The 26,512-nt window shown below is 42.7% G+C and overlaps 1 protein-coding gene across 5 annotated transcripts in view; it reads right to left on the reverse strand.

Annotated features, from left to right (window-relative positions):
• The window catches only part of AHNAK2 (AHNAK nucleoprotein 2), a 68,529-nt gene extending 42,685 nt beyond the window's left edge, over positions 1–25,844 (reverse strand). For 2 of the 5 annotated variants that reach the window (XM_085547793.1, XM_085547788.1), the window contains exon 1: positions 25,589–25,844. In XM_085547793.1, coding sequence (XP_085403919.1) covers positions 25,589–25,667 — 79 coding nt within the window. In that variant the 5' untranslated portion in view covers positions 25,668–25,844. Of the gene's footprint in view, positions 1–4,964; positions 5,089–13,374; positions 13,423–25,588 lie in introns of those variants that run through there. The other 3 variants (XM_085547791.1, XM_085547789.1, XM_085547792.1) reach the window with 3 other exon arrangements.
• Between the last annotated feature and the right edge of the window lie 668 nt (positions 25,845–26,512).

Here is a 26,512-nt window from a genome sequence, read left to right on the forward strand (position 1 = left end):
AAGCAACCTTTGAGCCACGGGGTGGTGTGAAAGACAGAACTGTTTTTCTTTTATTGTCTCAAAGTTTGCTTTCGTGAGGCCTTTCTGATGATAAGACTCTGACAGGCAACTGCTAACTATCCAGGAGGGTGAATGGTGGGTGTTATCGTGCCATCCCTGCTTAGGACTGCAAAGATAAGCAGGAACAAGACAAGCAGTCTTTTCCAGGGGTGCTGCTGGGAGGAGCAGACCCCTGCAGAAGGTGGTAAATCTTGTGTCTGGCAACAGAGACCTCCAACCCTTGCTGGCTTATCTGTGGGGCAGGAATGTCAGAAAAGTTAGTTTTAAATCTTCTTACAAAGAAGCGTTTGTTAAGAAGAAGAAGAACCCCCACCGAAATGGGGGATAAAAGACCCTCGCTAAACTGGGGACTTTGGAGACAAACTCCCAAAGACACCTTTGACGGAGAATTCCCTGAGGGGAAAACTTTGTCGGAAGAACCCCCGGGACCAGCTTGCTGCGGAGCTCCCTGGCTGTCTCCCATCCCCCGCGGCGATCAGACGAGTTCCTGAGATCAACGGACCTACTGTGTACCTCGCTGGACCCACGGTGGTGACTATATCTCTTTTGCTATCTGCAAAGACTCCTTGCTTATATTTCCTACTTTTCCTATCGCCTACCTTCCCTTCCCCGTCTCCCTAAAAAAACACCTAGGTCTTTAATAAACTGGTTGGACCAACATTTGAACCGTTGCTTCTTAATCTCACGCCGGGTATACACATATCAAAGAACCTTGCCTCCCTCCTACAAATTGGAGCGAGACAATTGCCAAAACACAGCCCTGTCCAGATTTAGAAATAATCAGACAAACATATTTATTAAAAGCCATAATTCTCCCTGTGTAGTCTTGATTGACAGCCCTGGAAACTAAATTTCTCAGTCTTCAGAGAACGTATTGCTTGAGAAGTAGTGGCCATAGCCCAAGGCTGTCTCATAAAGTAGCCCAGTGGTGATCTAGAGAATCATAGAATCACTAAGATTGGAAAAGACCACCAAGATCATCTATTCCAACCATCAACCCATCCCCACCAGACCACTAAACCATGCCCCTCAAGAAGTAACAGGATAAGCTGACTACTCCCTGCTCTCTCACTGATTAATGAAAGATGCTAATTCTCATTGCTTTTGATAGGATGCTCATTCATCTCCTAAGAATATGTCTGAGGAGGTCTACTAACATGGTGTAAAAAGCCCAAACCAATGGATACAGGCTTTCCATAAATGCCATTTACCACTACAAGTTAGAAACAGATTTTTAAAAGAAATCGCTCCTCAAAACCACTTAAGAAACGTCATAACCAGAATCAACACGTAAAAAAAGATCAGGTTGGACATTAGGAAATCTTTCTTCTCCAAGAGAGTGGTCGGGCACTGGGACAGGCTGCCCAGGGAGGTGGTTGAGTCATCAACCTTGGAGGTGTTCAGGAACTGATTAGAAGCTGTACTGAGGGACATGGTTTAGTGGGCAAATATTGGTGGTAGGTGAATGACTGGAAGATCTTAGAGGTTTCTTCCAACCCTGGTGATTCTGTGATTTTATGCTTATGTTTATATACCGTATATTCATATAGTTTAAGCTAAAGATTTTTGCTGCCTAGGAAGACTTTTATTTATCTTGACTCCACTGATAAAATTCAGTGCAAAATGAAGTACCCAGATGTAGCAGTATTAATGGAGTGATGTTACTGTGCATGTCTCTCTGCTATGCTGAGTATAGCCCCTCTCAAAACAGGAATGCAGGAAAAACCCTGTAGCTTTTCCACAACCTTTTATGGGGGCTTTTATATAAATAACTGCCCTTGGAAGTAGGTGTTCTGTTTGAGAAAGAGTTCCCTGGGCAACTTGTTTGGACGTAAATCACGACAGAAGAAAATATCTTCTAAGCTTTTAAGTTCCTTAATGTATATGTAATGCCAGAGATATGGGGAAAAGGTGACAGAAAATACTTGTGGGAAAATATTTTACATCAAAGATAAAGATAGTCGTTCCCTCACTTTTTTAAGATAAAAATATTTTCTGTCAATAAAAAGCAATGCAGGCAGTATTTGGCAGCACTCAATTTCTCTTGTTTTTGTGTAGTTGTAGGGAAGCCTCCCTAAAAACTAAGAATTTCTGGAAACAGAGAGTTTACAAAAGCACAAAAGTTCATTTTAAGGTAAATTCATGCGCTGAGTCAATTAATAAACTGTGTGATGTGTTCACATCAATGTAGATCAAATCTGAGCTACAGACTGAGTTCTCAGCCCCTAAACAGTCAGTTTTCAAAAAAAATTCAACAGGCGACCTACCAAATTCTATGTAAAATCACTGCTTCTTTGTTTTGGTTCCTTGCTACTCACCTCTTTTTCGGAAGGCTTTCCCTAGCAGAGGTATACCAGAAACCCCTCTTGCCTCAGCATATTCTAGACTTCAGTTTGATAATGGTTCTCACTTACAAATTCAATTTGTGAACTTAATAAGTACTCTTTGAAATTAGAATTAGTTGAAGCTGAAAAGCACTGGATTTATGTATTAATTTATAAAAGCAGAATTATTTGAATAATCTCATTTCCCCCCTCCGCACCATTTAGACAGCCACCGAGGCACCCAAAAATAACAAAGAAGCATGCTTGCCTAACAGATTAGATGAAAGCATAATTTAGTTAAGGAAGTAGATTCACAGTAGAAGTTTCACAGAGGCTACTATAAACAACAGGGGGAAAAAAAAAAGCAAAAAAAAAAAAAGCAGTTTTTAAAGACTCGTTGCTACAATCCTGGATTTCTTTTTGATTAAAGTCTGCAGTAATGAGAAATTAACTGTGCTGCGGTTCATCCATGTAGTAACAAGGGGAACAATTGGGATGGGTGGAGTTGTTTGAAGCACCAAGAAAGCTATTTTTTGGGTTTGATTATCAACCCCAGGGCTGATTCGTAATAGTTGCAAACATTCAGAGCCCCTCTTGTCATGAGAAAATAATGCTATTTTATGGAAATGAGTAACTTTCTTTATCATAATGGTCTGTTCACACATAAGGTAAATATTTTTCAATTCATTTAAAACAGGATGTGCTCCTTTTGAAGGCACATAGTAATATTTTTCTTTATGAACAGCTGTTCTAGATTGGGACTGACAAACAAGAGTTTAAGTTACATTTTGAACATAATTGAAATCAACAGCCTTGCAACAATGTAGAGTTGGTGTAAAGAAAAACTGGGGATTCAGTTACAGTCTTTGAGATCTACTGCAAGTAGAAATCATAGGGTAGAATAATTTTCAATTTAATGTCAAAAAACAAAAGCTTCATCATTATCATACTGCAGTATTTCTGAATTCTGTATTCCCAAAGTTCTCTATGAGCCAGGACAAAAATAACTTTAGCAGTGACTGAACTAATTGCTTTATATAGTGCTATTTGGAGTTGGGTTTGACAGAATTCTGCAACTACACTGAGAGCAGAATTTGTTTTTTCTTTACTACAAGTACTTTGAACACTACTTCAGAGAATCACTTCAGTTGGAAGGGATCCTTAAAGACCATCCAGCTTAACTTCCCTGCGCTGAATAGGGACACTGACAGGTGCTTAGAGCCCTGTTCAGCCTCACCTTTAGACACTCCAGGGATGGGGCATTCACCACCCCTCTAGGCAACCTGTGCCAGTGCCTCGCTACCCTATGGACATTCCTATGGGTAAAGTCTGTCCCTTTTGACAAAGGGAAAAATGGAAACAGAAAAATGTCCAGGCTGATCTTTGAAGAGGACAAGCAAATAGTGTGCTCCTGTTTTGAAAGAAATTGGCATCTTTCGCTACATGGTTTGATGCAATTGGGCATGGATAGGAAATCAACAAATGCAACCCAAGCATTGCCTACAGTCAGTCCTATTTCAGGAGCTGCTATTTGAAAAATAAGTCCTTTTACACTTCTGTGCTCAGCAAATCTGATACAGTAAGATTATCTTAAAAGGTTTTGAAAAGACACTAGTGCTCAGAACTCAGGGCCATTAATGCTAAGCCAAGCACAATGAACAGGGCCAGGGTGAAAATGTAAGGTCAGCTGGGACATGTTCTTCCACCGACTGATTCAGCTAGGGAAAAAGAGTTCTTTGGTTTTCGAAACACAGCTTGCCAACACTTGGTGCTAGGTCTTGTTCCTGATCCCTAGATGTCAAAGGCCCACTTTAAGAGTGCCATGCAAAGTACACATTACTGCAGGCTTATCTGCTGTAGCTGGAACCACCAGTCCATTTAAGAACGTCTTGACTGGTATTAGCATCATGTAGGGATGCAAAGGCTCTGGGAGAGTTGTTTCTTGGACACACATGGATATTATTCATATCTTATTCTGCACACATCTGTGGCAGGGAAGGTCACAAACTGTTCTATAGTTAAATACCTGAAGAGAGGGGTCTGAAAACGTATCTGAACAGTTTCTAGGGAAGTCTAAGCTCTCCTTTCTGAACAATGCCAGCCCAGGGAGACTGGAAAACACATTTCTCATGCATGTGTTTTGCATTAAATACAGCTGTCAAAAACGAGGAGGGCTCACGTTCCTGAAAAGGTGCAGTGGAGACAAACAGTTGGAATAAGGCATTAACAGGAATGTGCCTGCCCTGCCTAAGAAATAATCACCACTTCCACAGACCCTCTGAGGCAACCTTTAAACAAGCTGGCTCAGAGACCGGTAGCTGTGGGATTTCAGCAAATGCTGCACAAACTCAGCCAGCTCCTCAGAGATGCCACTATTTGCTGCACTAGCCACTCCTCTCATCCCCAGAGCCAGATAGACAGCGGCTCTGCACAAACCGCACCTTCCCAATGCTGCATCAATGGATCGGGAGAGAGACTATCTTTAACCAAGCCTCCCTGTCCCTGCCATACTGCAGATAATGCTTTCCAACTGTGTTGGCAATGAATTGAATCCATCTACTGCAATCTGATAATGCTTACCTCCAATCATATTGCTGCAGTAAAATTATGGAGTTGAAACAGCAAAGGCAAAATGCCTTTTTGTTTGCTTGATGTTGATATTCCTCTAATTCAATAGATCCAGGTTGAGGTATTGTCCTCTGACCTAAGTATAGATGATGAAGGAGTTCAATTTGATTTGCACCAGCACAACAGCAGAATTCAGCTTACGATCTTCAAATGACAACATCAATTCACAGCTTTGATTATTTCACTGTAATATATCTTTGTATTTTTATAAAGCTCATATTCTACAATAGTAGTCTAGCTGGGATGCAGTTGTGTGGCAACAGTGTACCACATAAATTAAGCTAACTCTGGGTAATATCACCAAAAAAAATGTGTTTATAGCTTCATGCCAGTTTCTGACTAATGCTTTTGTTTGTTGCTATAGCAAACCACACATGAATCTGATAGCCAAAAGCATGTTTATGACTAACCTTAGCTCTCTGGGGATTGAAAATATGGAGTAAAAAAAAAAAAAAAAGAAAATCCTCACAACACAATGTGAGCAGAACATGATAGGAAACACCTTTTTTGGCACAAGTTACTATGAACATTAAAAGTGAAGAACATCAAGAATGGAAAACATTAGGAAATGGGAACTGTGGGAATAACCGCCTTTAACCCTCAGCAATTCAAGTACAACTTTTATTTCACATTGCAGACTTATCTGCGTAGCACTGGAGTACACTGCAGGAAGTCCTGGCTGGGTGTTAAGGGATGGATTTAAGTCTATGAAGTCTGGAGAAGCTTTGGATCACACTATAAAACATTCAGATCACTCTACTGAAGATCATTTTTACGCTTTGTCTTGACATCTAAGACAGTGGTATTCACTTAATTAATTCCTAGTACGATTTATACCTCAGGAGCTTCCAAGAGCCTGTCCCAAGAGTGACACCTCATTACACTGTACAAACACACAGTGAAAGAACAATGCTATTCCGATGAGCTTTTTCATCCAACTAATGGGGAGAGCCAAAGGGAGAGGATGGTGGGCAGAGCAGAGAAAAGATGAGAAGCAATGTAACTGCACTACTCCCAGACATAAGGATGAGCCCAGGTGTCTCGCACCCCAGCTCACTTGCTGCATCTTTACTCACAGATTCAACCCTGAATAAAGACAGGGTTATCACAATTCATGGCAAGTTTTCCCACTGTCTCTCCCAAAGCCCAACAGAGAGTTCTGTGATTGTATACAGATTGTACACAGGGTTGCAAAGCAATTGCTGATGATATGCAGAAGGCCATACAGGACTTCCTTTCTTTGCTACAGCAACAAACAAAATCATTAGTCACATTTTTTTCACATTATTTTTTTTAGTTCTCAACATTTGGTTGAAAACATAGTTTATGAACAAGTAAGAAGTGCTGTGAGGTTTTCCCCCCACCTTGGGAACCTGAAAAGAGCTTTGGCTACAAGAAGTGCCATATGAAGACCATTTCAAAACAGCCACTCTATTTCCTGCAGCATACCCCAAAAAGCAGCTTCTCTTCCCTAGGACCACCATTGTAAGTGAGATTAGAGATTGTAAGTATAGATGAGAGGCTGCAAACCCAACTCATGCTGTGAATGACTTTCCTATCTGTACTAACAGAAGACACTGGTTACTAGTACCTATGGTGGGTATTTACACTGGTGCAGTGCTACATGGTGAGCACCTTTCACTCTGGGATTTCCAAGGGCATGCTCTGGGGTACAAATCACCCAGCCAGCATTATCTGGTATAACACATGTAGATACACCTCAGCATTTTGTCACGGTCACCTAAAAAGTCCCTGCACTTGCCCAGAGCACCTCGTTAATGCAACCAGCTCTCCCTGCCTCACAGAAAGTGAGGTAGCAAAGCAAAAAAGTGACTTGCACAAAGTCACAAAGCAAGCTGGCAGCAAAACCAGCAATAAATACAACCCAGATGTCCTGGATTCCACCTCCTCACTGTACTATGCTGCCTTCTCTGAGCTCAATGTTGAAAGGAAATGTTTTACATTTACTCATCCCTCCTCTTCCTTTGTCAATAGAAATAAAAGCAGGCATCTGACTGCCTAAGTCTTGAATACTCTGATGGTTTCCAAGGCTTGTGATGAAAGTCAGCCAACATTTCTATTGAATCCAGCCCTTGTGGACAACGAAAACTGATTTCTCTGCCAACTTGCCTATCAGTGCAAAACTTGCCTAAGCACATATTATATGGATATGCATAGCACATATACATATTTCATGGCTTTGAAAAGAACCACTAATTGCAAAAACACTATAGTTGCGACTCAGCCAGCAAATAGACTTATCTACTATTTTAAAAAGAAGCAGCGTCATTATTTGTATAAGTACAGGGTTTAAATCGAGGCCGTGTACCTTTGCATTGTGTTGAAAGGTAGAGGATCTGACAGGACAATTGCTGGACTGAATGTTCTGAATTCTGCTTAAAGACTGGTGGCTCATTAGTATTAATTTTCCATCTGTTTATTTTTTGAACAGAGCGTCCAGTTCTTTAATATGTGGTCACTGAACTGCCCCTGGAGTCTGTGCAGAGGGCCAGATCTATGTGCTTTCTAAAACCAATGTAATCTAATTTTGTGAGAGTAAGTCGTGCCCATCCAGCAGAATATCATTACCTCTTTCAGCCCCAGGTGAGTTCAGGTCTCTGCATAGTTAAAAGCACTCTTGCTATTTATCATCCTCATGGCAAAAGCCACTCAGTTTTTCCTGCCTGTATTTACAAAAGTCTGTCAGGGAGCAATAAGTGTTGTGTTTTGTTGCCATAACTCTGCTGCCACTGAGCTGCTGTGGCTACCGGAAGGGACTTCAGAGAAGCTGGACAGACGTCATGAGGAAATGCAGTGTTACACGTTGTGCCCGTCTCTCCTCCAAACACTCATGGGGAGCAACATGACAGTGGGAAGAAAAGCTTTAGCAGCTGCAGTCTACCTAAAATATTAAGCTTCTTTTTACAGGACTCCCTTTTTCCCCCCCTTATTAGAAAACAAAGCACATTTTCAGAGCAAGATTTTGCATTCTGCTATGCTGTACCAAGTTCACAGCATTCACGCCTGCACCACGAGCACTTTGCATGCACCCACTTGCTGGATTACTGCATCCCCAGCTTTACTCCAACCAGCAGGGATTTATTATGACTGCAAATTTCTCGGATCTTCCAGACAATGAGGCAAACCAAAACACAGCCCAAAAAAAGCCTCTTTTCCTTTCCCTGTAAAACTATTTCCTCATTCCTGTCACCCCTGTTTAGCTCGACTGGCCGGACACAAAGCCTGTAAGTCCTCTGAGGCACATCCAGTAGGTGGCTATTTTTCACTCATCATGGTGGGAACATTAACCTGCCATCAGGCTGCAGCAGCAATAAATGACAAGAAATCTTGAGAAACATGACTGGGTTGTGACTTTTTTGTAAATCAACAGTATTTCTGACAGATTTGACTCTTCCCAGAGGTGTTATATCTGCATATCTTCCGCAGAGCTGAAAAGCATCACTCCTTCTCTCCAATGCATGTGCAGCCAGGTTAAGGACATTGCTCCTTGCTGCAATTGTTCAGTACCAGCTTGGCCAGTCCCAGCTCCTTCCAACTGAGGGTGCAGGCCATAGCACACCTGTATTTTTCAAGTGCATCTAAGAGCCAAAACCATATCACAGTTCATCTCTGTCTCTTCACAAGAACAGAGCTAGTGAGTAGTTAGCAGGTCTGTTTGTGCTGGGGTGACAGCCAGCTCCTGTTTGGGATTAGATGATGATGGTTTTCCTTCCTTCTCCATCTCTTATCAGGTATTTAAAATAAAAGGATTTGTGGGAAGGAGAAAATGCTAATTTTCATGGTTTTTTATGCCTTGAAATGAGTTTTCCTGGCATAATCCAGTACATTTATCCAAACACTTCCCTTTGGTCTCTAAGGAGGTATAACTTTAAAAAGAAATAATTTTTTCCTCCTATCTCTACTCGACGCATTTCATTCACAGATTCCTGTTAGACTGACTGAAATGGTTGTTAAATCCACTGAGGACATTGAATCCAAATATTGACTTGGATTTCTGTGCTATTACTAAATGTGTTCCCTTCATGACAGATCTGCGGGGTTCTGCTTCCATCCAGCTCTGTAAATCACACAATAACTGAAATGTCCTCTTATAAATACCAGTGAGTGAAACACTATTCTAAAGTCTGCTTTACATCAAAGTTGATAATTTTCTAGACCTACACTTTACCCAGAAGTAGTGAGTAATAGCCAGGCCTATGAACACACTGCCCTTCACAACACCTCTGGCACTCTGCTCATAGGAAGAATGACAAATTAGTTATCCTCATAACTGTGCACATTATTTGCATATGTAGTCATCCATCACCATGAGTGCAAACCCTACACGTAGTCATTCTCATGAGGAAATGCCCAGTTTGCCTCCAAAATGGGCTCTGACTAACTAGTTACCTTAATTAGACACTGAGTTGTCCAAGCTATTTGTTGCACAAGTCATTTTTTTCTTCTCACAATCAAGACCATTATGTGAAGAAGGCCAACCTTAAGGAGGGTGAGGACACAGTTTGTATAAAAATCAATGCAACCTTTCACTAGACCATAAATCAGATCCATTCTGGCATACATGAAAATATGTGGGGAATGTTTAAAGACATTTTTGCATTCTTGTAAATGCTTTGGGCTGATTTTAGAGATGGTAACAGGGAAAGCTCAGCTCATACCAAGGAATATCACCAATCAAAGAAACCATTACCTTTCTCATGTTAGTTTCACAGATCTCCAGCTCAGAAGCCTTCTGATAAACAGACATTTCAAGCAAACAAAAAGCCCACAACTTTTTGGATTCCCATCTGACCTGAGGGTCATCTGACCCATTAACCTCTTTGGGGTTCACCAAAAGCTGTTTTCTAACTAATTCTCAAAATCATGCCTAACATCTCTTAGGTATTTTATTCCCCTTTGGAATATAATGCCAACATTGGTTAAAGTAGTTCTTGCTATGCAAGAACATCTTGGAATTCCTTTGAGCTGCTTCTTCAAGCTGAATTTTCCATTTTTCAGTTCACTGCCCCAAATAATTCTGTCAAAGATGGATCTTTGGATGGATTTGGATGTGAGGAAAGGAAAAGTTTTGGCATGTACTTATTTTGAGGGAAAAGGAGAGTTACGACTGGCTGAGAGTCAAAGTCTGGGTGCTGTGGCAAACCACACAGCGAGCAAATGAAGAAGTGACCTGCAGGAGGTGGAATGGCATTAACTTTCTAGTGCTGGAGTGTGAGGATACTTGGGAAAAACAGGGATAATTACACTGGTGAAGTGTGGGAGCTTCAGGGACTCACTGCATGGTGGAGATATACTGTCAGTAGTAGTTCATTGGAGTATTTATCTAGGGCTATGCAGAAATGAGAAGAATTGCATGCAGCTCGAACCTTTCCTTTTAGACGCTGGGAGGCTGAGATGTAAACATACCACTAGTCAAGGGAGGAGAGTCGAGAGGTCAGTGGACAGGTAGAAAGGTATTTAAAATCTGATGGCAGCAGGGATAACAGCTGCTCCCCTGACTCTGCAAATATCAGATACAGTCAACCACTATCAAAATCAAGGGGTGATTGTTCACTTAACTACAGAGGAGAAATGACATTTGCCCAGCAGTGAAGTTACTATGACTTTAGAGTCAAGCATTTATCAGTAGGCTTGGAAATCATATAAATCTTATCTCCTCTTTTAAAAAATAAACTAACAAACAAACAAAAAACCCCCAAACAGACAGATAACTTTGCTCTCTGAAGACACTGCTATCTTTATTGGGCAGATGGAGTGGACAGGATAGGTGCCTGTTCTTCTTCAGGCACTTGCATTCTTGCTTTGTGGAATTTTACAGGGTCTGTTCCTGCAACCTGGCACTCACTCCCTATGGAGCTGCAGTCACTGAGACATGGGAGCAGATGCATCCTCCAGTGGTTACCTTGGCTTATTACATGGGCTGATATTCTGACTGTTTAGAGCTTCTAATTAGAGGAATGCTAGGAAAAAAACTTATGCCCCTTAGTGTTTTAAACACGCATAGAACAGCTTCTATTCCCTAGTAGAAAGTTCAAGGAAAGATAAAACCAAACCTCTATGCACTTTCAGAGGTTGAAACCAAGGCAATATACATTCCTATGGCTTCACAGAAAACACAACACTTCCACATGATCCCAGCACGGTACATCCTACCCCTTCCACAGGCACTGACACCAATAGGAAAAGCATCAGTGATGTTTCTGGTGTTATTCCCCGGAGAAGAGTGGCTCCAGTCCAGCCTCCCTGCATTGAGCATGGGGCACCGAACCCACCAAAGTCAGCAGGAGGTTAACTCAGAGCACAGTGATTCCCTTGACTATGGATTACAGACAGTTGGATTTTGTTTCAGTGATGAGCTTCAAGTACAGCCAAAAGTTAAGAGAGGCACGTTGACCTCATAGCTGTGAATGCAGATTGAGCGTCCAAGACAATTAAAAGCATAAAGCACACACCATCTCTGAATCCCTGGCAAATCAGTGCTAGAAGTTACTGCTGCCCTGTCTGCCTGCGAAGACTTTAACACCCTCTTCATAGAGGTTGGAAGGCAGCCATCCCCAATGAATTACTTACAGGCTCTGACTAGAGGCAGGCTGGCTTCAGCTGGAGATTTACACAAGCCTCGTAATCTAATAGTAGAGTTTACTTTATGAGAGTGCCACACCAAAGATAGTAAAATGCAATTTTCACTAACAAATCTACATGCTTCCACAGAAAAGCTCCAGCCATCAGAGAACGTGTCAGCACTGCACAGGGCCTCAAGCAGATTTATAGTCTTCAGTTTATGGTTGAAGAGTTATTGTTAACTCCATTGTTATAGAGTTACAGCAATTAAAAGCTCCAGTCACACTTATCATTTTAACCATAACTAATAAAACCTAATAAATTCTGAGACACGATGCATTTTCCTGCACCGCTTAAACATCTGCAACCTTTTCACACTGGACTTTTGACCTGCTACGCTTGATTTTGGGAGAGAATTAGCTGTTGTAAGCTTCTTTTTCTTTAATTTGCTTGGACCTGCACAATTCCTTATTAGTTTTTCTTTACTATAGTAAGATGCAGAGCAAGGCAGTGCTTAGAGGTTTTCCCTTATGTATGCAACAGGTGATTGCAATCAAAGTCCTGTATCTCTTTAATTAAAGTCACCTTCCAACTCTCTGTGTTTGCTTTTAAGAACAGTATTTCTGTTGTAGAAGGACAAACCCTTAGTGCTTTCTCTTGAGTAATAGTTCTTTTATTTTCTCTCAAAGCTTTAAGAACATTTTCCAGTTTTTCTATAGGTGTCCCCTGATAAAACTCAGAGCATCTGAAGTCATGTGTTTGGAAACATATTAAGGTGCTGGGTGAGGCAAAAGACCTAGACAGGTGGATAGAAAATTGTTACCCAGCGTATTTCCTAGCACTCTGTCACCTGGCCTCATCAGCCTTGCAATGAAGAAATACAGAATCCCACTTCTATAGACAGTGTCACTTATCTCTGCTATTTACTTCTTCAAGCTTTAAGTCTCAAACACTGCTGGCATACAGAAATTCTAGTTCCAAGTCAATATGTTATCATGATATCTATATATATTGCAAGAGGTATTTCTTGAGATATAATACCCAGACAAATAAATTCCTCTTGCAGAAGCACAGATACTATAAACATCTGAATATATATATTTATTTATATATATGTATAGGGAAAGCACACAAAAAACCCTCACATTCATCAGAAAGCAACCTCACGGTACGTGAACTACAGTCTGCACCTTGCAACAGCTGGAACAATTGGAAATAAGGCTCTGTGTACTACAAAAAGAGCTTTGCTGTGTTTGAGATCATACGATGGGTTAAGTGCACAGGGAGAAGAAGTCAGAAAAACAACGTGCATGATCTGGAATAGAGATTACTGAATGGAGGGGCGTGTATGGCACCGAGAACCAACATCCCTTGGAAAACTTTGGGAGGCTGAGCACTGAAACTAGAAACTCCTGCAGTACCAAAGGAGCTCAGAAACTTCAAGCAGGCTGAAAATATTTGTTCATCCCTGACTGCTTATCTTCCCATATGCAAGAAAGAAGCAAAAACTGTGTGCCAGGTGGGATGCACCTCGGCTGGAGCGCTCACTGTGCCTTCCCCCAGCAGTAACACTTAACATGCAGTGGCTACAGGTTTCACTTAGCCACAGCAGCTGGGAACACTATGGTTTTATAGTCAGAATGCTCACTTTCTGCATCAAAGAACCACACACCCACATCTCCTCACAGTACTAAAAGCCCGTTGTCGGCTACAAACTTGTGCATCAAAGATAAAAAAGAGAGAGAGACTTTCATTTAAAAAAAAGCATCCAAAAACTTACCAAAAATAACTGAAGTTCTCTAAAGTTGCCCTGAAGTTGAAATAGCCCAGAACACCAGTGCAGAGCCTGCCTTAAACTCTCTCTCTTTCTCACTCCCCCCTCTCTCTCCAGCAATTGGAAGGAGGGCTGTGCAGAAATTCAGCAAACAATTTTCCTTCTATGTCGACTGGGGCGTTCCTCTACGGGCAGAAAGGGGATGGCTAAGCCTGGGTGAGGCTTGTTGCTCTCCCCAAGCCAAAGAGCTCTGTCGCAGATTACACAGCCTGTGAAATCCAATCCCTTTCTCTACTAACGCAACAGCTGTACTGCTTCAGCTGGGGCAGGAGTTGTGCACAGACTCAGGGCTTGCTCCCGAGTGAGTTTTCCATGCTGGAGGAGGCAGAGGAACAGGGGTTCCTGTAAGCTCTGTGGGCTCTCCCTGCTTGGTGCCTACAGCTGCAGGAATGAGCATTTGTAGGGTGGAGGTACGGGGCAATTTCCTCGTGACCGAAAGTATATGGGATGTGGGCGCCAGTGCAAAACAAACATCTCTTTTCCTGAAATTCATTCCCAGCCTTGCTTCAGGACATAAGTGGGTAATTAACATTATATGTATTAGTAAACTCTCATGCGAGCATGCACACAGGCAGGATACAGTCTGTCACAAACAGCACAGTGCGAATGGGTTTCAAGGCTGCTCCTCTGTCCTCTTCACGTTTGTTTTGTTTTGCCAGCAGTTTAATTCCTCCCCCAAAATCCTGAACTCTGAGCTGACAGACCTTGCACCACGTTCAGTGATACCATGATTCACAGCTTGGGGTGCCAGCACACTCTGCAGCACCAACACATGCAAAAAACCACTCAGCACAAGCAGAAACTGCTTTACTCAAACTCCCAGCTCTCCTCTCACCTGTTGCTGTTTCCCCACCCCCAGCATGGGCAAGGAATTCATAACACAGCTGATTACTCCCTCCCCCTCTGAGGAATTCTTCCCTCTTCTGATTACACCTCCCTGGAGTTTTGAAAAATCACAGCAAGAATCCTCAGCTGGGGTTTCCTGGGTTTGCAGAAGTATTTGCCTGCTTGTTTGCATGCTGTCACACAGGTGAGAGGTGAATGGGTGCGAAACACAAATAACACATAAGCAGCCCTGGCAGCTTTGCCAGCACATCGAAGCAGGATGTGAACAGATAAAATCCTATACCAACCAAAGGAACTTGTGTTTGCTGACAAGCTGCTTTCATCTTGTGGCAGATATGCTGTGGGTTTTTGTGCTGTCACCTGTGAATAGATTGCAGGATCTCTAGCTCTGTAGGTGCTGTATTTTTGGACCCAGCTTTAGCGTGGATGTGTCCCATTTCTATAGTGGGCATGCTGAAATTGGTCAGTGAAAGCTGAGGGTGCTGCTCAGCTTCCTATGATGAGTGGATGCTTAACACAGACTTTTTGTAAAACCAGGTCTTAATGGAGCTTCAGTGCTTATATTAAAGCTGATTCTGGAAAGAGTTTTGTGTAATTAATGCAGATTATTATATTGAATTATCAGTTATATAAGATTGCATATATAGGAAAATGAATCAATATTATACATAATTTTATTTAATACACAATTTCTCTGCGTATGAACTAGGTAGTGTTTCATGTTATTAATATATAATGTGTATAATTATATAATTAGTTATGATATAGGATACACAATTATATATAGTATACATCATCTTATACAATTAATCTAAATGTCATGTGAGGCACAACCCAGTTCATATGCAAGCAGTATTTTCTCATAAGTGTGACATCTACACTTATGAAACAGAATAACTCATGGGCTGCAGGCAGTGAAGGGATCCTGGAAGCAAAGGAGGGAGAGGAGGTGATGTGAGTGTGCCAGTGCCAGAGACCCAAGGTTCTGCACTGTATCAGGAATCAAGCAAGACCTGCTGCAGCTGCTCCTGGGATGGAGGTGACCAGAGCCTCCTGAGTTTCAAGACCTCTAGAATTCAGCTCATTTTTTGTCCTGCTATTCTGACATCCCCCTTTCTATGCTCACTCATGGGATCATAGTATCATTAAGGTTGAAAAAGACCTCTGAGATCACTTAGTCCAATCACCACCCAATCTCCACCATGCCCGCTAACCATGTCCCTCAGTGCCACATCTACACATTTCATGAGCACCTCCCAGGATGATGATTCCACCACCTCCCTGGGTGATTACAGTCCTTGGAATCATACTGACGTTCAGACTTTCTGAACCATCTTTTGACATAATCCTGACAAACAACAGAAATAGGCATGCAAACAAGGAACCCAGCCTGACATGGTGGTTCCAGGCAGAGACAGGTTGTTTGGATGCAGAAATCTGGCTCCCACCTCTAGAACCAGAGGTGCAATCAGCAGCACCTTAGCTGGCTGCAGACCCATCAGAATTCAGAAGTAGTGTGTTCTGTCCTCAATGTGTGCGTTATTTAAACACATTGCTGAATATAATATATACCTGATAGCAGCATTTCAGTATCTAAAAGGAAGCTACAGGAGGGAAGAGGACAGATTCTTTAGCACCGTCTGCGGTGATAGAACAAGGGGAAATAGTTTCAAGCTTAAAGAGGGTAAGTTTAGTTTGGATATAAAGAAAAAGTCTTTTACAGTGAGGGTGGTGAGGCACAGGCACAGGTTGTCCAGAGAGGAGGTGGATGCCCCAACCCTGGAGACTTTCAAATTGATGCTGGATCAGGCCCTGGGCAATCTGATATAGCTGTGCATGTCCCTGTTCATCGCAGGGGAGTTGGGTAGATGACCTTTAAGGATCCCTTCCAACTCTAAGGATTCTATGATTCTCTATTGATGGATGTTTCTTCAATCTTTCCAGCATTTTTAAAGCCCACATGAGACAAACGAATGGCTAAGTTGACAGAAGCCAACTGTTTTTTCCATAAACGTGGAAGAAATTTTTATGTTCTTTTTTTTTTTTTTTTTTTTTAAAGGTATTGGGAAATCTGCGTTCATTGTCCCTGGCTTTTTTCCAGTTTCAGCTCAGGACTGAATGCATAAGCACTGACATCTGAGCGGTGCCGTGTTGCTATAACTCTACAGAATGCAACTCATATAGTAGAGATTTATCCAAACATAACTCAAAGCCTAAAATCTTCCCTCTTGCCAATCAATATAAGATCCATTTGGTGGAGTTCCAAAGCTATTGAAGTGTTTTATCTTTATCTGACTGACGTGAATACAAAATGCTTGCTTGATTTATCTGTAAAAAAGCAACAGGGTAGCACAATCTTTATCAAACCAATTACTTGCCTTCTGAGCTATTAAAAACATTATATCAAGCTGATCACTTTCAGTTCTCCAAATGATCCTAGCACAATAGAACCAACTAATTCACTGGGCATACTCTAGGTAGCCCTTCTTACATACTCTTTGTGACAGATATCTAAACATTAAGAGAAACTCTCTAAGTTATGCTGAGGCAATACTGAAAGATCCTCTCCACTCTGTTGCCTTGCCAGGGAGTAAAATTGTATCTTGCACTTCTCTATTTCACCTCTAATCCTGCTTTACAGCTCCCCATATTACAAATTTGTTTTTCAAAGGTAAGGCTGAGAATACACAATTGAATGATATAAGCTTGCTTTTATTATTGTTATTCACACCCTGACTTGTGAATGGATTGATAATAAGCCTGCACATAAGGGCGTGATGCATTATTAGTAATTGAGAAAGGAGAGGAAAAACAATGAGATTTCTTTTCTTTGTCCTTTGTTCTAAAGAGAGGGAGACGGGATGTTCACAGAGACTACAGTGAAGCATGTTCTGAAACACAAATTCATGCACTTTTCATGGAGGATGTAAGGATGATCATTTCCATTCTTTTTCCTTTTTTACCAATTTTGACCATTAAGAAATTCAGGAGAAAAATGGGAGGTCATAACTTCCTCAAGGGTAGCAGAGACCAGTTACGTGAAGTGGGCTTGTGAACTCAACTCAGAAATGATTTAAAAAATGGTGGAACCTCAGGCTCAAAGAGAAATAGACTGAGAAGAGGAGGAACCACAGAAGTAAGAAAAGGAAATGGCTCAGAGATCAGTGTCAACAGAAGGTGCAGAAAAAGTAGATGCCAGACAAGCCATGAGAAGAATGAATAGATGTTTGTGGAGGGATTTGGCCACCAACAATCAGACCAAGCCCAGAAGAAGATAAATATCACTGTAGTTACTGACTTGCAGACATCTTTGTCACTCATGACTCTACATATTATTAAGACAAGAGAATTTATGTATTTTATAATCTTGAGTTTGATGTTAAAAGATATGTTAACCAGCCACGCAGATTTCCTCTGAATTTCTTCTCTTTCGCAATACATCAGCCATCAATTTGATTGATTTTCTCCAAAACTTTTTTGCTTAAATCTCATCCAGCTGCAGGTAGGTATACAAACAGAGAGAGAGCCAGGTATGGAAATGAGATTTTATCACAGCTCCCTTTAAGAAGCCTTGGTGTTGAACTCAAAGACCTCATTCTGAAGCAAGGTAATACAAACAAATTCCCACCCCCCCTACTCCAAAACAAATTCACGTATCTTGTAACTTAACTGGAATCTGCCTTTGGAACAGGTTAGTCTTGTGCTCTTTATGATCTTTTCATCTGAGAATTTACCCAAAAGAAGCTCTACACTCTACCTGCTCTCGGTGGGCTCTAACACTGTGTGTTGCACTGACAGCAGGCTGGAAATGCTAGTATTTCATGTAATGACAGGTTTCTCCTCCGTAAAGAAAAACACACATCAACTCCACACTATCAGGAGCAGAGAAACCACAGCTAAAGGAAAACAAACCCAGGGAAGAACTGTGCGTTTTCAGAAAGTCAAATGTTTTCTTCTGGGATTCCTAAATATACACTTATCAATTTAGTGGTTAATATTCTTGCTGATGAGGGGAGGAAAAAAAATTAAGGAAGCTAAAAATGCTGACCTGCAAGTGTAAATAAAAAACTTTACCAGCAACAGAGAAAGCATTATTTAGAAATGAAACAACATTAGACAATTCCAAGAGCAATCGTTTCATGAATAGGAGAAGATGAAAAAGGAGTAGAAAAAGGAAACCAATTCACTCTGGAAAGCTGCTTTTACTTTGTCCTGGGGCGTGTGCTCCATCTCCCTTTGTCCTCTAAATGCAGTTTCACCAGCCCTGACAGTGCTGGCATTGACCTACAGACAAAATGAACCAGAAGAAAGGAGCCAGCCAGACCCAAAGCCAATGCAGCCATAGACCTGGGGGAAAACTGCTGTAATTAGCAGCGCCTGTGAAGGAACTGAAGAAAACCATAGTTCTTGTGGACTTGCTGCCTTCCTGCCCCCATCAGCTGTGGATTAGTGCATACGGAGTTGAGGAGAGTCTGGCTTACGGGCCACCTAAAAGCCAATGTCCTCCTCCTCTCTCATTGGAGACCTGCCTCCAGACTGCGTGTTGCAAAGGGCTTTAATTAAAAGTTAATATTTATTCTGTGTTCTCTCCAACTAGCTCTTTTCATTTTCTCTGCCGCGTTTAATTCCCTTCTCAACCACAGTTCAGAGCTGGCTGGCCCTGGACCTTTATTATTTTAATATTTTAGAACCTGCAGTATTGGACAGAAGGCAGAACCAAGAATGCCCTTGAAAAGTGAAAATCAGTGTCAAACAGCTGACAAGAGAAGAAGTGTGTTTTCAAGCTAGAGAGAAGGGTGTTATTGCCCACCAATAACCCGATTGCTCCAGGTAGCAATGCTCAAGTATCTGAGAAAGGAATGATTTAAAAGAGATTATTTGTTTTTGTGTTTTTTGGTTTTTTTTCTGATGTCATTAGGCTGCCTTAAGCCCTTTTATTACCAGCTCAAATTGGTTATTTTAGTTCAGTTTGGACATCCATAAAGGAAAAATGTCCTAAAACCTGCCAAACTGTAAATACAGCGTTAACAAGTTCTGTATTTTTGAGTGACAGTACACTGAGTTGGGTATTTCTGAGCAGAAAAGTACCATAAAAATTTCTGTGGGACATTTGTTGTATTTTAGCAAGACACATTTTTTCTATCAAATTTGAAGTTACAAGGATGTATCCCTGATGTTTTCAGATCTTATATAAAGAACAGACGCTGATAAAAGTATAGTATAAACATTTCATGCAATAGTTCAGACCCCCACTGGAAGTTTTCAGTTATTGTCATAAAAAAAACCAAAAAACACAACATAAATTGTTTGTTTCACTATGGTGCTCTTGGCTCCTTTCCTTTTTATCAGGCACTCCATAGAGTAGGGGCTTGTATGGTCAGGGTTTATGACAAAGGTGACTCTTCTGAGCAAATCTGTGGACATCAGCTGGCCCTTGGAAGCCCAGGTGAGCAGGAAAATCTTAACTGCGAACAACCCAGCCCCAGCTTCCTTCTTCTTTATCACACAAACTGTCCACCTCCAGGCTGTGAATGTTCACCCTGTTTTGCCCCTCCCTTGCTGGGACTCAACGAGGGTGTTCTGTGGAAAACCAGGGTCATTGCTGCTGCTGTGCCCTGGCTTGGTGAGTGTTGTTGACTAACACAGGGAAGGGACTCAGTGGGTGACACTGGAGACACTGTTTGCTGTTGGAGATCAGCAGCGTGGTGGGATTCATTTCTTGATGAACTGAGCTGCTTGGTCAGTGTCAAGTATCTGTTAAGTCAGGTGATGGGACAGATTCAAGTGTTGGAGGACTTTGTTTTAAATAAACCATGTACCACAGTGACAGAATTCCCTTGTAGGGGAAAAAGCCAGAACTGCTGGAGAAATACAAGATCAGGTAACTTGTAGATTTATCTGACATTGGCACCTCAGCTTTTTCAGCTGAAGCATCTTGCAAGTGCCCCAGAAGGACATTGACATCTTTGCATCTCGGTGCTTTGTAGATCTGGGCTTCCCTCTATGTTTGCTGTTGTGAAGCTATTGAAAAGGTCCCATCTGAAAGGAACCCTCCTCCTGGAGCTGCACGCTACACAAAGCAGCCCTGATGTTCCGAACGTGCTGCAAAAGTCTTTTGCCCTCACTGCACTATTGCCTACGAGTTCAGTTGCAGGTGACCCAAATGACTAAATGAACCTTTGCACGCCATAATTATTTCACCCTAATTTAGTAATAGTGATGACGGTAAGCAAAGTTACTGTTCAGTCTTGCACAAAACATGGGGCCATGCTGGTTCCAGCTCCATTTGTCCATAGATAGGAATCACCAAAATGAGAGCAAATAATTCTCACTGTTTTAAGAGGAGAGATTACATATATGGTGGAGTTTATTCAACAGAAGTGCCCTCAGTTTCTGATGCAAACTCAGTGAACAGGGGATGAAAAGGAAGATGGCAGAGCCCCAGATGGCCTGGGGGCTGGAAGCAGAGCCTTTCTGTGGGAGTACAGCAAACTGGGAGCCACCAGCTGTGAGCTGGGCTCTTCTGTCAGCTGCTAGCTCACGAGTACTTGTTTTCTGGTATATCTGCTCATGCAATGCTCTCTGCTCACTGGCTCTAAGTCCCACAGGCAGCTGCAGCACTGGCCTGGGTTTGTGCATGGGGTGATCAGGAGCCAGTGCATGTGACAGTGGCTTTGTTCCCATTTCATGTTAATAAGCACGTTTCATCACCTCCTGCTGGTGGTATCCTGAATGTGGAGGGTTTTGTTTAAGCTATAGGCTCACCCTATAGATTTCCAAACTCAAAATCCTGGTTTCAGGAAAATATGCCTTTTCCAAATATTGAACAAATTCAGAGAAGAGTGTATGATAAGAAAACAGAAAGGCAAAACTCTGATTAGTACCAGTTCTATGCTTAAGCTTCATCTCTTAGTCCTTAATGAAGATCTTTGGATGCACAGAGAGGAGTGTGCCATCCTTCAAGTAGCATCCACACAAGATAAGGGTGAATGAGCCTGCATCCAGCACAGGGCAAGCAGCAGGGCTCAATTCTCAGGGCTGCCTCTGCACAGAGCCCCACAGCCACTGCAGTGAGCGTAGGAGGAGCAGGCTCAGCCCCTAATGCCAAGCAATAGAGTTCAATGGAATTGCCTTAATTCACATTCAATGAAAGTTTACCCAGGCATTTATTTGCGGCAATAGAAGGGCACAGCTTGCCTGATGATAAACTGCTGCCTGAAGCCCATTTCCATCTGTAATTGTTAGCACAGCTGATGGCTGTCCCTTGGTTCAGAGAATCACCCATTATTATGGGTTCTGCTTCCTGACTCAGCTCCTGAGAGATATTTAGGGTAGCAAAGGGGACAGGCTGCCAGGCTGGCATCCCCTTCTACTGGCTGAGTGGGAGCAGGAGGTGGCTCTGCACGATGGACGTTTATCTGTCCTGACAGAGAAAGCACATTGGTGCTCTGCGAGGTGTCTGAAGGGATTACACTGACTGAGGCTATAAGCGTGTGCTCTGATATTGTTGATGTATTATAAATGGTCCATTATTCATCCACATGAGGAAAGCCAGAGGAATGGAAAATTAAAATGTGAAGCTAGTAAGCACAAAAAAACGAGCAAGTGATTCATGCAGTGTGGAAAATGGGCCTCACTGGGTGTAGGTCGGTGGTGCTGTTAAGTACAGCACTGGGGGCTAATAATTCAGCTCATTCATGGTAACATTTGTCTCCCCCCTCTCAGCCCTGAAAACAGCACAAGGAGCCTTCGTGGGACTTAGTACTCCCAGAAGAGAGGGTGGAGAAGGTTTTGTCCAGCAGGTACAAATAGCAACAGAACAACAGTGATGACCCAGATTCACTCTGCCTGTCTTATGTCCCCTCCTCCTTTCATCTCAGGCTGTGCTGAGACTGCAGACTCTCATTCCTGAGCATCCTCCCTCCTTGCTGAGGGAAGTTCCTCTCATCCCCCTGCTGAGCAGCAGGGAAAAGCAAATGAAACATAGTTTACATCTGGATGCAAAACTGTCACCCAAAATGAAATGGTTATTTTTAATCTGGATAATACACTGACTTTCCTGGAGTTTAAGCTTCGTTCCTGCTGTAAAGATCTTTTAGAAAGAAGTGAAGAACACTTTCCCACCTCCATTTCCAAACTGATCAGGTGCTACAGAAAACCAGAAGCCCTCAGAGGTAATGGAAAGTCCTCAGAAAACTACCTGAAACTTCAAAACTGCAAAAGAACATAGGAGTGAGACATTCCAAATGCCCACTCTGTTTTATTATATACCATGTGTGGTCTCTGTGAAAATCCATCTGTATCTCACAAGCTCTGAGACCTTCAAAAAGATACCGTATGTATACGCTCTGTAATCAAGTTATTAGAAACTTATGAAGCAATTTCTAACATGAGTCATGCCATCCAGGAAGAGATGAGACAGGGCAGCCAAATGACTGCTAAACAGGAGTGTGAGCCTAGTGCAAAATCAGCATATAGCTGTGGATACTGCAAACAGGTTTCAACAGTGCTTTATTTACGGTCTCAGTATGCCTAAATCTCAGAGAAAACTGCAAATCTAACTCCCTGCACTGATCTGAAGGCAGGAGGTGCCAGAAACTGCTTTGAGATTTTATTTTCACCCCATAGCACCTACTGACTTTCCAGTTAACTTGGAGAGAGCAAGGCCAAGGGCAGTGTGATGGAGAAACATGAGCATGGCTGGAAGAGGTGTTGGGTAACTGCAAGGGAGACCTTAAAGACAGCTTTGAAGAGGGATTAGGTTTAGGTACAGCGTTAATTGTTCGTTTTCTTCATTTACACTTTTTTAATCTGATGGAGTTTTTCATTTTTAATAGAAAAACAAGTTACAACAGAGCTGCACTGCAGTACAGCCCTTGGGGTGCCTACAAACCAGAACAAGTTTGGAAATCGGCAGCACGAGGCCCACTGTCATTACCCAGTGATCTGCAAAAAAGAGAAAATCATCCTGCCAGAAGTTACCTGCAGCCTTAATAGCCAAGCAACCTTAAATGTTAAGAAACAAATATTTTATGGAAATTAAACAGAACAGGAGAGTGGTGTTGGAGTAGGCACTCCTGATGAAACCGACATGAAACACACAGCAGCCTGAAGCACTTCTTCCTCCCCAGCTGCTGCTGCAACATTTATTTACCTACCTATATTAATTCAGAGGGCTTTTTATTATTATTTTTTATCTTCCCCCTAATTAAAAATTACCAGCTTCTGGTCAGAACGTGTCCTTGTACTGAGCTCCCATCTCCTGGGGCAGGAGGTGCTGCTAACAAGTCAGCCCCTGCTTGGGACCTGCAGGTTGCAGGGCCAGAGAGGAGAATGGACAAAAGCCATGGTAGGTATTCCTGCAGTATGTCTAGAGGAAATGGGCTTATAGGCTGGACCTAGGCAAGCCTTGGCCAAGAAGAGCATATCTTCACCTGGGCTGAATAAGGAACATAATGGAAACTTCCTGAGCCCTTAGGAGACACCAGCAGTGCAGAGAAGGTGGAATGTATTGTGTGGAGCAAAGAGGAAAGAAGTTTAGGAGAGCTGGGACTAGTGGGAAACTATCAGGTGTGTGGCTAACGTTTTCCCCTCATGCTGTTTCTGCTCATCACAACTGTATTTTCATCAATTGTTTAGCACACAAATTTAGAGAGAAGAGCCTGGAAGAAGGTTGTGAACATATATTATTAGTAAGTGTAGACACTGGACTGTAAGATCTCGCAATAATCAAAGTACAGAATTCTAATTTTAGACTCTAAGTGATCACAGAACAATTAAGACAGACCGTAGTGCAGAGGAGCCACAGCTGGAGATACCAGAACTATTGTTACTTCCCTAGAAAGCATGGAAATCTCTGGCTGCTCATAAAAGCTGCTCGGCAAATAATGTTCTATTATGGGAGCTTTAAACCTTTAGGTGGCACTTTGCCAATACAAAGAAAGGTGCTACGCATCAAAAATATTGTTAATTTTGACTGCACCTGTTGACCCTGACCCTCTGGCAGGTGGACTATGTTATACATTTCATAATGTGTAAATACAGGAGATACTGCAGGACTTTCCAAAGCACAATTCACTGAAAGTCTGTCCCTTCTCCTATACCTACAGGCCCCAAGCATCTGACACAGCAGATGAAAGCTGATTTCAAATCCTCCGCTCAGGATCCCACAGCTTTCATATTCTTTTATCTTTGACTTGAATCAGTGTTTTAATTTGAGAAGAGGGATATCCATCAGATTTAGGTGCGCTCATGAATGTGTACACCTCTGCACATCTCATCAGTGATTGCAAGCAAAGAAGGATGGAGCACAGCTGGCGGAGATAAGGCTTTAGTTACAGGCTTATGCACCAAGTCACAACTTTCCCATAACCTGCAGGCTGAGTGAGCTGTGTGTGCTCTAAGACTGGAGGGTGTCAGACTGTGTGTGTTTACCGAGAGCCAGTATGAACAGATTAAAAAGTTTAGGACTTCTCTGTGGTCCTTCAAAGTACCCATATAAGATACAGCAGCAATAATTACTAAAGAATTGACACCCTCAAGCAAAGAAAGGCTTTCATTCTGGAAAAGAACTACTTAAATTCAATCTGCTGCTGTGTAACGTATATGCCAAAGGGAGAAAATATGGTGTAAATTAAGATCTCAGCAAGCTGAGATCCAGATTACATATTTGGCCTGTTTAATCCAAGGATGAAAATAATTACACAAAGCCAGTCTAAGCAGTCCCAGAAGGATCTGAACATATGAAATACAGTCATCGTGAGGAGCGGAAGGAAGGGAGAGCTACACCAGTTTCAGTTCCCCTTGGCTTCCTTAGACTCATGTGTGAATTTGGCCCAGAAAGCTGTCTGGCATCAGGGATGGTGATCATTCATCCCTCCTATTTGCACAAGAATGTGGGAAGGGCTTAGAAAAGCTCCCCTTCTCCCATCTGGGGCCCTGGGTGGGTGCCAGTTAAGTCCAATGATTCATAGCTGTTTCAAGAAGCTCCTTGCCACTCTCTATTTTGCAGAGAAAGCAAACATACATGCTACAGCAGCACGTAGGTTGCCCCAGCAGGATGGGGGGGATCCTCTTTTTTCATGCTCGTCATGAGAGCAGTGCCAGGAGGAGGAAAATTAAACCAGCTTATCACCTTAGCACACCCAGCTAAGTCCTCAAGCCCCAGCAGCTGGAGAAAAGAGAGAGGTGTAGCACACAGGTGGAAGCGCTGGATGTGCAGCGTGCCCAGAGAAGCAAGAAGCTGCACGTGTGACAGATCCAGAGCCCCTGTGATACCTGGCTGGTGGCCTGGCAGGGGAACATCAGAGCCTACCTGGAAGCAGTGGGCAGCTCTGTCTCGGTCCCCAGTCCAGCAGCTGTCCCTGTGTAATGAATGAGGTGCCTTGGGTCATTCACAGACCCGGGGTGGGGCGGTTGCAGCTCTGAACCCCGCCTTGCATCATGTGTGCTGCTCCATGTGAGCGCTGCCCAAAGCCAACGCCCTTTGCCCATGTTTGTGTCAGCCCTCCTGAGTGAGCTCCTTCGTGTGCTGAGCTCCCACCAGCCTGCCTTGCCTTTCAACATCAGCCAGCGCTTCATTTGTTGATTTTCTTCTCTTTGAAACATTCTTTGTGTCTCCCTGACTTGTTTCATTAGCTCCATTGCTCAGCTTCTCGAGCTTCCCTCATTTTTAAGTGCTACCTGAGCTGGTCAGATGTAGGGAGATCTTAAAGTGTAGGCTGTGGGTATTGCTATGCTGGGAAAAAGAGGTGCCACTGCACCTGTCCCAGTGCTGTGTGACAGATTCATCCAGATGGAGGGATTACAGCAGCAGAGATGAGGTGGTTTGGGGCTAATGACCGTATCAGGGCTGGTGCCTTGGTTTCTGCACTGCCCTGCAACCTACGTGGCCATATCTTCACTCTTAGTCCCTGCAGAGCTCTCTGAATGAAGGTAATATCTGGACAACAGTTGCAGCTGCAGGACACAAAGGAAGGAAGATGCTGCAGGCTCAGTCTGCAAGGGGACAGTTCCAAGGAGTCACTTCCAAGGGGTCTCTGGCAGTGAGGAAAGGTGGGGAGCCTGAGAAAGGGGCAGCTGGGGCATGGGGGGAACCTCTCTGGGACTGTTTGGATGGGAGAAGGAAGATGGAAAGGTTAAGCACAGCCAAGATCAGTAAGGAGAGTGTCCTCGGGTATTTGGAGCTGCCAGATGGGTCTTCGAGGTGTAATTTGGAGCTTTGTCTGATCTGGACTAG

The sequence above is a fragment of the Coturnix japonica genome, chromosome 5 (assembly GCF_054131305.1).
Source record: "Coturnix japonica strain WE chromosome 5, WE-NBRP24, whole genome shotgun sequence".
Taxonomy (NCBI): Eukaryota; Metazoa; Chordata; class Aves; order Galliformes; family Phasianidae; genus Coturnix; species Coturnix japonica.